This window comes from Nylanderia fulva, unplaced genomic scaffold (genome assembly GCF_048542155.1).
Source record: "Nylanderia fulva isolate GAGA-0341 unplaced genomic scaffold, ASM4854215v1 Scaffold171, whole genome shotgun sequence".
In the NCBI taxonomy this organism is placed as follows: Eukaryota; Metazoa; Arthropoda; class Insecta; order Hymenoptera; family Formicidae; genus Nylanderia; species Nylanderia fulva.
This window is the reverse complement of record NW_028189957.1, coordinates 234,756-248,299: the sequence shown is the minus strand read 5'-3', so window position 1 is coordinate 248,299 and position 13,544 is coordinate 234,756. Positions and strand designations below refer to the sequence as shown.

At 49.9% G+C, this 13,544-nt stretch overlaps 2 protein-coding genes and 1 pseudogene across 2 annotated transcripts; 2 read left to right on the top strand and 1 right to left on the bottom strand.

Annotated features, from left to right (window-relative positions):
• Nucleotides 1-1,594: 1,594 nt before the first annotated feature.
• LOC146723736 (large subunit ribosomal RNA) lies at nt 1,595-3,243 on the top strand (annotated as a pseudogene).
• A 1,309-nt stretch (nt 3,244-4,552) lies between these two features.
• LOC146723735 (uncharacterized) lies at nt 4,553-6,487 on the top strand. Its single transcript, XM_085481297.1, has one exon. It carries the CDS (start codon nt 4,553-4,555, stop codon nt 6,485-6,487), a length of 1,935 nt encoding a protein of 644 aa, XP_085337423.1.
• Nucleotides 6,488-9,036: 2,549 nt separating this feature from the next.
• Nucleotides 9,037-13,122, bottom strand: LOC146723734 (uncharacterized). The gene is made up of 3 exons (XM_085481296.1): nt 10,897-13,122; nt 10,298-10,534; nt 9,037-9,858 (listed from the first exon to the last, which is right to left on the bottom strand). The coding sequence occupies exons 1-3, from the start codon at nt 13,120-13,122 to the stop codon at nt 9,037-9,039; spliced, it is 3,285 nt and encodes a 1,094-aa protein (XP_085337422.1).
• Between the last annotated feature and the right edge of the window lie 422 nt (nt 13,123-13,544).

Genomic DNA, 13,544 nt, shown 5'->3' with positions numbered 1-13,544 from the left:
AAATATTCGACGCCGAGATGTTATTCCGGTTGTTTTCGATTCCGCGAGCGAGGAATCTACAAAAACTCGCCTTTGTCTCGCGTTTCGGAGCGTGATGGGGCAATCGTCCGCGAATAGGATTTCAGCACGTGTGCCACGCGTCGATCGGATGAGCCTTAGCTGCCGAATTCCGCGAGGATCAAAAATGAGTCTACTCGAGGAGTCTGAACTGAAGAGACGTCTCCGTGTATATCAGCGAAAAGAGCATCGCGCGAATTTATCTCGTTCTAGAGCGAACTTCCGCGTTTTAATCTTGTCTGCGAGAGTTTTGAATAAAACTGCTTTGCCTCAAAAGTGAATTTCTCCACCTTTACAATTTTCTCCGCATCCAGTCTCCTTCGTATCTACGAGCCGACTTATAAATAAATAAATTTGCCTCTGCGCGGAAAATTAAAACAAATCGAAGGTTCTCGCACAACTTGTGAACTGCAGGACACATGAACATCGACATTTCGAACGCACATTGCGGTCCACGGATACAATTCCCGGACCACGCCTGGCTGAGAGTCGTTTTAGTACCCCTAAACTACTTGCGCCCGAAAAGCGCGCACGGCCACGACGCGGGCGACCAGAGAATGGCGCGCGCGTCGCCTGTGCTCTGTGCAACGCTTACAATGGGCGTACGAGCGATCGTTGGACGTTCGCCCGAGGTGTCTGTGCCGCGCCGACCAGCCGCGGCGCAAATCCTTGAGTCGTCTGAAATGACACACCGAAATAATAATGAGAAAGAGAAGCGCACAAGCGTGTAAAACGTTGGCGAACGCGCGCCCAGAGAATGCTGCGCGAATTAAGAGGGGGAGCGTGTTTGTGTATCCAAGTCGTGTGTGTACGCGAGAGCCGAGGAGAAATGGGATGAGAGTAAGAGCGCGCGCGAAGGGAGCAACAAACGGCCAAAAAAAGGGTCAGGGCGGTGAATGGCACCGCTTTCCCTAGAGCGGCGCGTGCGTCGTTGTCTCCCGAAAGTAGGTAGCGCATGCCTCACCGTCTCTCCTCTCCGTACATCACACAGACTGACCGACTGCTCTCGCACTCTGTGCCGCGTCTCTTGGTGCGATAGCGCTCGCGCGCCTTATGCCGAGGCGCCCTTGCCCGCACACATAACGGTATTACGGAGAAATATACGGCGCGTCGTCGTCCGGCGGAGAGAGCATTCGTAATCCTTTACCTCTTTACGGAGAAGGGTTTTGAATCGCGAGCCGACCGCGTGTCCGAGTCCACGAAATTTTCGTAAAGCAAAAAAAAAGGACCGGCGCGCCGCGTCGTGTACTCGTCGAATCGATTCCGCCCGAATTTCGTATATAAAAGAAAAAGGAGAGCCGAGAATTTCGAACCCCGCGATATATCGTCTCCATTACCACCAACGAGTGTGTGTGCGGTTAGCGCCCCGGCGATTTGCCTTCTCGCGTATTTCGTGTGCTGCCGCTGCTGCTCTCTCGTCGACGCTCTCTCTCTCTCCCTCTTATATATTATAGAAGAGAGACGACGATGAGCGACGCGGAGGAGGCAAACGGCTACGAAAACTCACTATGCGACGACCTCAGAGCAGGCGAGATTACCCGCTGAATTTAAGCATATTATTAAGCGGAGGAAAAGAAACTGACCAGGATTTCCTTAGTAGCGGCGAGCGAACAGGAAAGAGCCCAGCACCGAATCCCGCCGTTCCGCCGCAGGGAAATGTGGTGTTCGAAAGGATCCGCTTATCCCGAGGTGCCGCGTCGCGTCCAAGTCCATCTTGAATGGGGCCACTTACCCGTAGAGGGTGCCAGGCCCGTAGCGACCGGTGCGCGCCTCGGGAGAATCTCTCCTTAGAATCGGGTTGCTTGAGAGTGCAGCTCTAAGTGGGTGGTAAACTCCATCTAAGGCTAAATACGACCACGAGACCGATAGCGAACAAGTACCGTGAGGGAAAGTTGAAAAGAACTTTGAAAAGAGAGTTCAAGAGTACGTGAAACCGTTCAGTGGTAAACCTAAGAAACCCATAAGATCGAACGGGGAGATTCATCGTCAGCGGCGCTGGCTTCGCGTCGGTCGGCGATGTCCCGCGGAGTCCGTGCAAATCGATCGTCGGAACTGGGTATAGGGGCGAAAGACTAATTGAACCATCTAGTAGCTGGTTCCCTCCGAAGTTTCCCTTAGGATAGCTAGCACTCGGCCGTTCCGCACGGAACGCGCGCGAGTCTCATCTGCTAAAGCGAATGATTAGAGGCCTTTGGGCCAAAACGACCTCAACCTATTCTCAAACTTTAAATGGGTGAGATCTCTGGCTTTCTTGAATTATGAAGCCACGAGCATCTTCGAATCAGAGTGCCAAGTGGGCCATTTTTGGTAAGCAGAACTGGCGCTGTGGGATGAACCAAACGCAGAGTTAAGGCGCCCAACTCGACGCTCATGGGACACCATGAAAGGCGTTGGTTGCTTAAGACAGCAGAACGGTGGCCATGGAAGTCGGAATCCGCTAAGGAGTGTGTAAAACTCACCTGCCGAAGCAACTAGCCTTGAAAATGGATGGCGCTGAAGCGTCGGGCTTATACTCTGCCGTCAGTGGCAAGTGGGGCGGCAACCGGGAGCGGGCGTTAGTCTTCTCTCGCGTCGTCACGAAGCCCTGATGAGTAGGAGTGTCGCGACGGTGAGCGCAGAAAAGTCTGGGCGCGAGTTTGCCTGGAGCCGCCGTCGGTGCAGATCTTGGTGGTAGTAGCAAATACTCCAGCGAGGCCCTGGAGGACTGACGTGGAGAAGGGTTTCGTGTGAACAGCCGTTGCACACGAGTCAGTCGATCCTAAGCCTAGGAGAAATCCTATGTCAATGACGGCGTACAATATACTCGAGTGTCGAGAAATAATAATAAATATTATACGAAAGACACACGCCCGTCGGGCAAAAGGGAATCCGGTTCCTATTCCGGAACCCGGCAGCGGAACCGCATACAATTCGGGCCCTTGTAAGAGTGTTCGTCGGGGTAACCCAAAATGACCTGGAGACGCCGTCGGGAGATCCGGGAAGAGTTTTCTTTTCTGTATAAGCATTCGAGTTTCCTGGAAACCTCTAGCAGGGAGATAGGGTTTGGAACGCGAAGAGCACCGCAGTTGCGGCGGTGTCCGGATCTTCCCCTCGGACCTTGAAAATCCAGGAGAAGGCCACGTGGAGGTGTCGCGCCGGTTCGTACCCATATCCGCAGCAGGTCTCCAAGGTAAAGAGCCTCTAGTCGATAGAATAATGTAAGTAAGGGAAGTCGGCAAATTGGATTCGTAACTTCGGAATAAGGATTGGCTTTGAGAAGCGGGGCTGACGTGCCGGGCCTGGGCGAGATGAACGGTCGGCGTTCTCGCGCCGGTCCCGGGATCCGAGCTCGGTCCCGTGCCTTGGCCTCCCGCGGATCTTCCTTGCTGCGAGGCTTCCGTGGCGGCGCAAGCCGTCGTGGTCGTCCTCTTCGGCCGCCATTCAACGCTCAGCTCAGAACTGGCACGGACTAGGGGAATCCAACTGTCTAATTAAAACAAAGCATTGCGATGGCCCTCGCGGGTGTTGACGCAATGTGATTTCTGCCCAGTGCTCTGAATGTTAACGTGAAGAAATTCAAGCAAGCGCGGGTAAACGGCGGGAGTAACTATGACTCTCTTAAGGGAGCCGCCGATTTTGGTGGTTTCCATGCGCCAACCCCACCTCCTCGCGGTGAGAGTCGGGCAACGTCGGAACCAACCTCCCGGCGGCCAACGGGGCTCTGGCTTGGCGGAGCGGCAACGCTCCGTCCGGGTCCGTGGGGTTGCCAGCCCTTCGGGTCTGTTTACGGCAGGCACCACAAGAAGAGAAAAATATAATCTCCGGCGGCAGCCTCGGGCCGCCGGTCCTGTCGTCCCTTCGCCACCCTCTCTTGACCCCTCTTCAGGCTCTTCTCGTCGGCCGCCCGCTAGGCCACGACGCCGCCCAACACCCGCTGCCCCTGTCCCTGCTCCCCGCAAGCCCCGCAATTCCCATGCCCACACTGTGATCGTGCGTTCACCACGAAGACCGGACTCGGCCTCCATCGCCGATGTGCACACGAGGCCATCGTCAACGAGGAGGTTAACGTCGAGAGGGTTAACCGCCAATGGAGCGACGAAGAGAAGCGCATGATGACGAGGGAGGAGGCGCTTGCCGCGAATCGAGGCGTTAGGTTTATGAATCAACATCTGTTAACCGTCGTTCCGATTATGATCGATTATAATCGCCCGTTATAAAACATGAAAGCGTAGGCGAGTTAAAGAGATTGCGAGACACGGTGGCTGCATCGCTGGCCGCGCTGACGAATTTGAGTCGACCGGTTGCTCAGTGGGACGATATGCTTGTTTATTGCGTCTCACAAAAATTCTGTCAAAAAACGCGAAGCGAGTGGAACTTGAAGTGTTCCTCTATAACTTCAATTCCGGCGTACAAAGATATTCATGAATTTCTTACGACTCGAATCCGCGGATTGTCAGACTTCGCGGAAGTTTCAAGAGAAAGTGTTAATCAAAAGCCAAACAAGCCGCGTTCGTCAATGCATAACGTCTCCGCTGTCAAGTGCATATGCTGCTCAGGCAATCATTTCGTGATAAAGTGCGAGCCGTTTCGTCAAAAATCAGTTGAACAACGAAATGAGCTCGCTCGCAAAAATCGTGTATGCTTTAATTGCTTGCGCTCGGGGCATATTTCGCCGAATTGCCCGAGCCAACAGCGATGCAACCACTGCAGTCGGTCTCATCATTCTTTATTGCATTCCGAAAATTATCAATCGTCAGCTGTCAGAAAAGATTCGGAAGCTGCGAAACCAAGCGTGAAAACGAATGCGAAGTCCGACGCCTTGGACGGTTCCAATAACGCTGCCGTGGCCAGCGTCCAGACAATCGAGCCGCCGGACTTTACGACTCCCGCGGTTCTCCTCGCAACCGCGTGGGTGAACATCCACACCGCTGAGGGCCGACGCTTTAAGGTTCGCGCGCTATTGGATCAGGGATCCAATTTTAGTTTTATATCGGAATCTTTCTGTCAAACCATACGGACCAAGCGACAAAGAACCGATTTACAAATCAAAGGATTCGGGGAAACCTACACGGATGCCGCAAAGTCGCGCGTGTCCTTGCGAATGACTCCGTGCGCGAAATCCGACCCGGTATTTCCAATCACAGTGTACGTGTTTCCGAAGATCACGTCGTACGCGGCTTCGCAAGTTCGACCTGTCGAATCGTGGCCTCACTTGAAGGGCCTTTCCCTCGCGGATCCGGATCCGTCGAGCAAACATCAAATTCACTTGCTTCTTGGAGCCGACGTTTATGGCTCACTTTTGATGCGCGACTTGAGGCAAGGTCCGCTCGGTACCCCCACAGCTCAACTAACCACGCTCGGTTGGATTATTTCCGGTCCGACCAAAAATAAACGGAAGGCTTCAAAAGAAGCCGTTTTAAATTGCGTTCTCGGTCAAGAGATAGACACTCTTCTCCAGCGGTTCTGGGAAGATGAGGAGATCGCGCCTCAAATTCCCCTCACGAAGGAGGAAGAGATTTGTGAGCGACACTTCGTGCAGACGCATAGTCGGTTGTCCGACGGACGATACGTCGTTCGACTACCCTTTAAATGTGATCCTCCGATCGAAATCGGAGAGTCTCTTTCCATTGCGCGGTCGCTGTACAACCGCATGGAAAACAGATTGAGAAATCGATCGGAACTGTATTCGCAGTATAACGAATTTCTAGCGGAATACGAGTCCCTCGGACATATGACTAGCGTCGACGAGTCGGAAAAAACCGAGTATTTGCCCGTTTACATTCCGCACCACCCCGTGATTCGGGAAGATAGTTGCACGACTAAATTACGGGTCGTTTTCAACGCGTCGTGCCGAACTAGGAATGGCACGTCGTTGAATGACTTTTTATTAATAGGGCCCAAATTACAGCAAAATCTACCTGCCGTGTTATCGCGATGGCGACGGTGGAGCTTCGTTTGTACGGCCGACATCGCCAAGATGTTTCGGCAAATTCAAATTCATGAGCAAGATTCAGACTACCAAAGAATTCTTTGGCGTCCTCAAGCGGAAGCGCCCGTTCGACATTTTCGCTTGTTAACGGTCACTTACGGTCTCGCTCCCGCTCCGTATCTCGCAATGCGAGTATTGAAACAGCTCGCCCTTGACGAGGGAGAAAAGTTCAAGGCCGCGGTTCCTATCCTAGGAGAGTCTATTTATGTAGACGACGCCCTGTTTGGCGCGGATGATATAAAATCTTTAAAAAATACTCGCGTTCAATTGATGCAGTTAATGGAAAAGGGGGGATTTCAATTAAGGAAATGGGCATCAAATTCGATCGAACTTCTCAAGGATTTGTCTGTTGACCAATCGGAAGTAACCGATCATCTAATCCTGACGGAAGATTCACTTAAAGTTCTCGGCCTGTCATGGATGCCTAACGAAGACGTGTTTCGCTTGAGAGATCGTGTCTAATTGCGCGATCAACAGATCTTTTGCTGTCGACATTTTTTTTTTTTTTGAGCAACGTCAGTAGTACAGACGGAAAGATTCGCGGACGCTTCCTCTATCGAACGCGACGCGTATGTCTCAAGTTTGACTTGAGACCATTGATTATGTCAGGCGCGTGAACGGCGCGGACGGCAAGAGTTCGCGGACGACCTTGTTGTCGAAACGCGACGAATTTGTCTCAAAAGAGACCAACGAGTATGTCGGGCGCGTGAACGGCGCCGACGGCACGAGTTCGCGAACGACCTGACTGTCGAACGCAACGAATTTGTCTCAAAAGAGACCACTGAGTATGTCGGGCGCGTGAACGGCGCCGACGGCACGAGTTCGCGAACGACCTGACTGTCGAACGCGACGAATTTGTCTCGAAAGAGACCACTAAGTATGTCGGGCGCGTGAACGGCGCCGACGGCACGAGTTCGCGAACGACCTGACTGTCGAACGCGACGAATTTGTCTCGAAAGAGACCACTAAGTTTCGTCTCACGAGTCGAATTGGGTTTTGACGACGTGAATCGGAGTCTACCCGTACACTTGTTTCTCTAAAGCGAACTCGACACTTGGTTCCTGTCTCTTCTTTTGCACACTCGTTTGTAAGACGATGTGCTTCTATTGTCCACCCGCGCTTTTTCACTGTCCGCGAGAGTCACACGAGAATCACTTTCTCCGTTTTACCTTATCGTCCTCGTTATCTTCACAATCCGGCTCGAAGGACCATTTTACTTCTGTGCGAGAACCTTCGATTTGTTTTAATTTTCCGCGCAGAGGCAAATTTATTTATTTATAAGTCAAATCGTAGATACGAAGGAGACTAGATGCGGAGAAAATTGTAAAGGTGGAGAAATTCACTTTTGAGGCAAAGCAGTTTTATTCAAAACTCTCGCAGACAAGATTAAAACGCGGAAGTTCGCTCTAGAACGAGATAAATTCGCGCGATGCTCTTTTCGCTGATATACACGGAGACGTCTCTTCAGTTCAGACTCCTCGAGTAGACTCATTTTTGATCCTCGCGGAATTCGGCAGCTAAGGCTCATCCGATCGACGCGTGGCACACGTGCTGAAATCCTATTCGTGGACGATTGCCCCATCACGTTCCGAAACGCGAGACAAAGGCGAGTTTTTGTAGATTCCTCGCTCGCGGAATCGAAAACAACCGGAATAACATCTCGGCGTCGAATATGTTCAATTTCTACGATTGACCTTGCTTTGTCGCTCCGAAAATACGTGACAATTTTAAACACAAGTTGACGCGCAATTAGCTGCGTTCTTCATTGACCTACGAGCCAAGTGATTCACCGTTCAGGGTAATTGTTCGAAATTTTTGCGTTCGCGAAGAAACGCGCTTCTCGTTCAACCATCGTGGTCTCTTCTCTCGGACGAGAGAGAGAGAAAGAATAATCGTGGTGGCTCTTCGATCAGGCTGTCCGAGGACGCGCGCGGACCACCGCCTCCCGCCAGGGAAGGCTACGGCACAAAGGTAGAGTTGTGTGTTTCTCGATCGGAGCGTCTCTCCCGCAACGGGAGAGCCGGGGCGGAAGCTTTTTGAAGAAACCGTCGGACCGACACAGTTGACAGATAGTCGAAATATCATCGATCCTTCCTGTATTATACAGGGTGATTCAAAACAACCGTTTGTCTTTAAAATGTCGTATTCCTGACTTAATTTAAAGACGATTTTTCCTTTGCCAAAATTTTATCCGAAGCTTAGTTTTTGAAATATAAAAAGAAATAGTTAGCGAATTACAGCACGAGTACGGGCGGTAATCAGGAGCGGCGCACCACATTATCCGACGCGGGCGATTACGTGGGCGCTCGAAGCGATCAGCTGTTTGTTACACGCGGCGTTTTGTGTGTGTGTGTGTGTGGGTGCGCGTGTGTGTGTACGCGTATACACACACACACACACACACTCTCTCTCTCTCTCTCTCACTGATTCTTACCTTGTAGAGATGTTTGATGTCCTTTGACGAATAATTGTTGCCTGACTGGATACAATCCGATATTGACACACTGTGACACACTGCATGATGAAATCATTTTTTTGTAATAAATTCTATTGACACTTTGACTCACGCACTTGATTAAAAATTATTGTAATAAATAACTGATTACAAATTACAACACATAATCACAATCTGAGAGAATTTTCTCTTAGAATTTGCCCTGAAAATTGTGGTAATCGTAGGATAATATTGTATGGAAAAAATTTTATTAGAATTCCTCTAATTAATATTTATCACATTCAAAATAATAATATCTATCACAATAAAATATGAAACATGTTTTATTAATTTTACTAAACCGTAAAGTAAAATTAATGAAATATATTTTATATTTTATTGTGATTGTTTTTCCTTTTATTTAATTTTAATAACAGTAATTTTATTGTATCATATCAGATTTGTACACTGTATCTGGTTCCGACGCTTCGGACCCTTTTGATAGACTATTGAATACGTGATTGAGGTTCGATTGTCGTTCTTCAAGAACAAAGAAAGACAGGATATCGCGGATCCGTTACAAGCATACCGCTATTATTATAGGATGTTGCTCGTCATAGCTGAGCGCGGAATTCGTCAACCGCCCGCCAAGACGGAGTAAAGAGTCCTCTCCTAGAAAAGGACTCAATTTGCTCAACGAGCTCGAATGCGGCATGGTGCCGTTATTCTTTAGTGAGCGCGTTTCCCGCTCGAAGAATCTCTGTTGCAGATAGCGCAACCAGAAGATTTCCGCCCTCCTAAACTCATCGGCGTTCAGAAGGGGGAAGAGTTGGGAGCGAGACGCGCTCTTTTCTTTTACACGAAGAATAAAGCGATTCATATAGGCAGTCACGCGGACAAGCTTGGTCCAAGTGGAGAACCTATATGGGAGTTCCCATTCCTCGGCCTCTTGAACATAGAACGTCACAGGCCGTCTTCTTTCCACCGACACTTGCTGATCGGTGGCAGTGTCGAGCGGAGCTGAGACATTCAGAATCGGCCACGCAGTCGATGGCTTCTGAAGCCATCGTGGACCGTTCCACCATAGCGGGTGAGTCACGAGCTCGGAGGCGGTCAAGCCGCGCGAGGCACAGTCCGCCGGATTATCTCGAGACGGAACGTGATTCCAACAAACAGAATCCAGACAGGTATGCACTTCGGATACGCGGTTAGCCACGTAGGTGCTCCATTTTGATGGATGTTGACGGAGCCACGCGAGAGCGATAGTCGAATCCGTCCATCCGTATATTGGAATCGGAGGTAATTTCAACGATGTCAAGGTCCACTTGATTAGCCGGCTGAGGAGGACGATAGCGTTCAGTTCCAAGCGCGGGATGCTTACGGTTTTGATCGGCGCGACCTTTGTTTTAGCAGCGAGCAGAGTGATTTGAAACTTCGTTGGCGAAGGAAGCACTCGAATATAAACGACCGCCGCGTAAGCGCGGTTTGAAGCGTCGGCAAACCCGTGGATTTTGAACGCGAGGTTATTGGAATGTCGACCGGTCCAACGCGGTATTCGGACGCGGTTTAATGATTCTAAATCGTTGGTGTAGCTCTCCCAACGATCGCGCAACTACTCTGGAAGAGGGGAGTCCCAATCACATTTGAAAAGCCATAACTCTTGTAGCAAGATTTTCGCGGTTACAACAACCGGAGCAGCCCATCCTATTGGGTCGTATAATTTTGCCGTGAACGAGAGAACGGAACGTTTCGTGTGCGTAACCGATCTCAACGGAGTTATCACGAATTTGAACGCGTCCTCTTTAGCAAGCCATGAAAGCCCGAGAATCTTCTTTTACGAGTAAGTGATCGGTGACTTCCGGCTGATGAGCCGAAAGTCCTTGAAGAAGAGAGGAGGCATTAGAAACCCACTTTCGTAGTTGAAAACCTCCCTTTTGCAGGATTTCAACTAGTTGGACACGAGCTTCTATCAATGAAGTCGTATCGTCCGCGCCAAAGAGCGCATCGTCCACGTAGAGGGACTTGCTGAGAATTGAAACAGCCGCGGGATAGTTGTCACCTTTATCTAGAGAAAGCTGTTTCAGTACCCTTATTGCGAGGTACGGAGCGGGGGCGAGCCCGTACGTTACAGTGAGAAGGCGATAGTGTTCAATCGGCCCATCGGCCGACGATCGCCATAAGATTCTTTGAAAATCCGCGTCAGACGGATGCACGAGAATTTAGCGGAATATTTGAGCAATGTCCGCCGTGTAAACAAATTGCCATTGACGCCAGCGCAATAATATAGCGGAGAGGTCTTGCTGCAGTCTCTGACCGATCAGTAAGTGATCGTTAAGCGAAGTCTTATTGCTATCGTTTTGCACGAAGCGTTGAAGACAACGCGCAATTTCGTAGTGCAACTCGAGTCGCGCAAAACGGGATGATGAGGAATATATACCGGCTCGAACTCGGAGCGGTCAGATAATTGCACCTTCCTTATATGACCGAGCGAATTATACTCTCGTAAGAACTCGTTGTACTGCGCGTGAAGTTCAGGACGAAGCCGTAGCTTTCCTTCCATTTTATTATAAAGCGAGGTTGCAATGTGCAAAGAATCACCGATTTTTATCGGGAAATCATGCCTGAAGGGCAATCGAACCGCATAGCGTCCCTGAGGGGTACGATAGTGGTTGGCGATGAAATGAGCCTCGCACCTCTCCTCCTTCTCCGTGAGAGGGACAGGCCGCGAGATCTCCTCATCTTCCCAGAACTTCTGGAGAAGAGAGTGCATGCTTTGTTCCAACACGCAGTTTAATACAGATGCTTGAGCAGTAGTAGTCGGCCTACTATTTGTGGGGCCGGAAAGGATCCAACCGAGAGCGGTCAATTGCGCTGTCGGAGTTCCAATAGGACCTTGACGGACATCGCGCTTCAGAAGCGAGCCGTAAAGGTCAGCACCGATCAACAAATAAATTTGATGTTGACTTGAAGGATCAGGATCAGCAAAAGATAGACCCTGTAAATGAGGCCACGCATCGAAGGGCTGAATCCGCGAGGCAGCGTATGAAGTAATGCGTTGAAAAATGTAAGCCGTCAGAGGAAAGCTCGGGTTGGCTTGAGCACACGGGGTTAACTGTAGTGTTACGCGCGATTTCGCAGTACCCGTGTATTTTTCGCCGAAGCATTTAATTTGTAAATCGGCTCGTTGCCGTTTAGTGCGCAACGCCTGTGAGAGCGATTCTGATATAAAGCTAAAGGTGGATCCTTGATCCAACAACGCGCAAACATTTAAGCAGCGACCCTCCCCAGTGTGGAGGTCGACCCATGCCGTTGCCAAGAGGACATTTGGATGTTCCTGAAGCGAGGGCGGTACTATCTGGACGGCCGCGATCGTATTGACCGTCTGATTTGTAGTCGCCTTAGATGCGGCTTGTGACGCAGATTCGGAGGTAGTAGCCTCGGAACTGGCCAAGTTATCGAAGGCATTTTGATTTGCCGCTGAATGCAGCAATGTGTGATGCGAGCGACGACATTGTCTGCACCGATATTTGCTCGGGCATTTCGACGGGAAATGTCCGGACTTTAAGCAGTTAAAGCAAAGTTTATGCTGGCGCGCGAGAGCAAAGCGCTGTGAAGCTGATTTCTTCGCGTAGTCTTCGCATTTCGAAACGTGATGCTCACCGGAGCAACAAATACATTTAAAGGCAGTCACGTTGTTTACCGTTAAACGCGGTTTATCATTTTTCGAAGAACCGGAGTCCTTGCTTGAATCGGCAAAGTCCGACAATCCGCGTATACGGAGAGTTAAAAACTCATTAAGCTCCTGATAAGAAGAAGGCTCATTTCGTTTGATTCGCGTTAAATTCCATTCGGTACGTGTTCTCGCGCTAAACTTTTGCGTTATTGTATAAACAAGAATGTCGTCCCATTGTTCTACGGGACGATCGAGATTTTTTAATACGGCTAACGATGCAGACACTGTGTCGCGCAATTTTCGCAAATCGCTTACAATCTCGCTTTTCATTACCGGAAGGCTAATAAACGCGTGTAAATGAGCATAGATTAACGCTTGCTTATCGTCGTATTCATTGGTTAACAATTGCCAGGCAGATTCGTAATTCGCATCGGAAATTTTTAAATTATTGATCAGCAAGGAAGCGTCTCCCGTTACGCTCGTTTTTAAGTAATGAAATTTTTGAGAATTTGAAAGAGCGTCGTTAGTTACTACGAGAGATTCAAAAATGTTTCGGAAGTTTTCCCAATCGGTTAATTTCCCAGAAAACTTTGGCAGCGCGATGCGTGGCAATTGGAAGCAATGATTATTTGTTTCGCGAACGGAGGAATTGGAACTACGATCGGTAAACGGAATTGTATTAGGAGATAATCGACTTATCGTATCTTGCAACAGATCGGCCGTGTCGATGTAGACATCCTCAGCTCTCAGGAACTCTTCCAGAGTGAAGTACGGCAAGGTCGTTTGCTGCTCCGTGGTCGTCTTTTGAAGCAGTTTGACATGAAGGCCGCGGCAGGCGGCCCAGTGCTCCTCCAACTTGGCAAGCCTACTTCGCGTCTTGGCGAGTGTCACGTTTGATTTGGCCAGCTTCTTGAAGTTGACGAGATCTCGTTTGATCTCGTCAATACAAGCTCCCTGCTCGATGAGCAGGTCACTCACGGCATTCGACATGATTATCGATGCCGGATTGTTGAATCGTTTATCGATTATTCGCTACTGAAGCGAAATATTCAAGCGCGCGCGCAGACTTGAAGCGCCCGCTGATTGACGCGCGAGAGAGAGTGAGAGAGTCCGAGCGCGAGTTAGCGCACCGTCACGTTAAGCCGTTATTGGCTGTCTTTCTCACACGAAGCGATTGCGTGGCGCGTGATAGCGGCGTCGAAATTGCAAATCGCGTGGTTTTTTAAATCTTTAGAAACGTCGAAAATCACCGAAATGATCGAGAGAGTCAAAGAGAGATGCACGACGCGGACGCGTGATAGCGGCGTCGAAATAGCAAGTCGCGCACCTTTTAAATGTTTAGAAACGTCGAAAATCAACAAGATGATCGAGAGAGTCACAGAGAGATGCACGACGCGGACGCGTGATAGCGG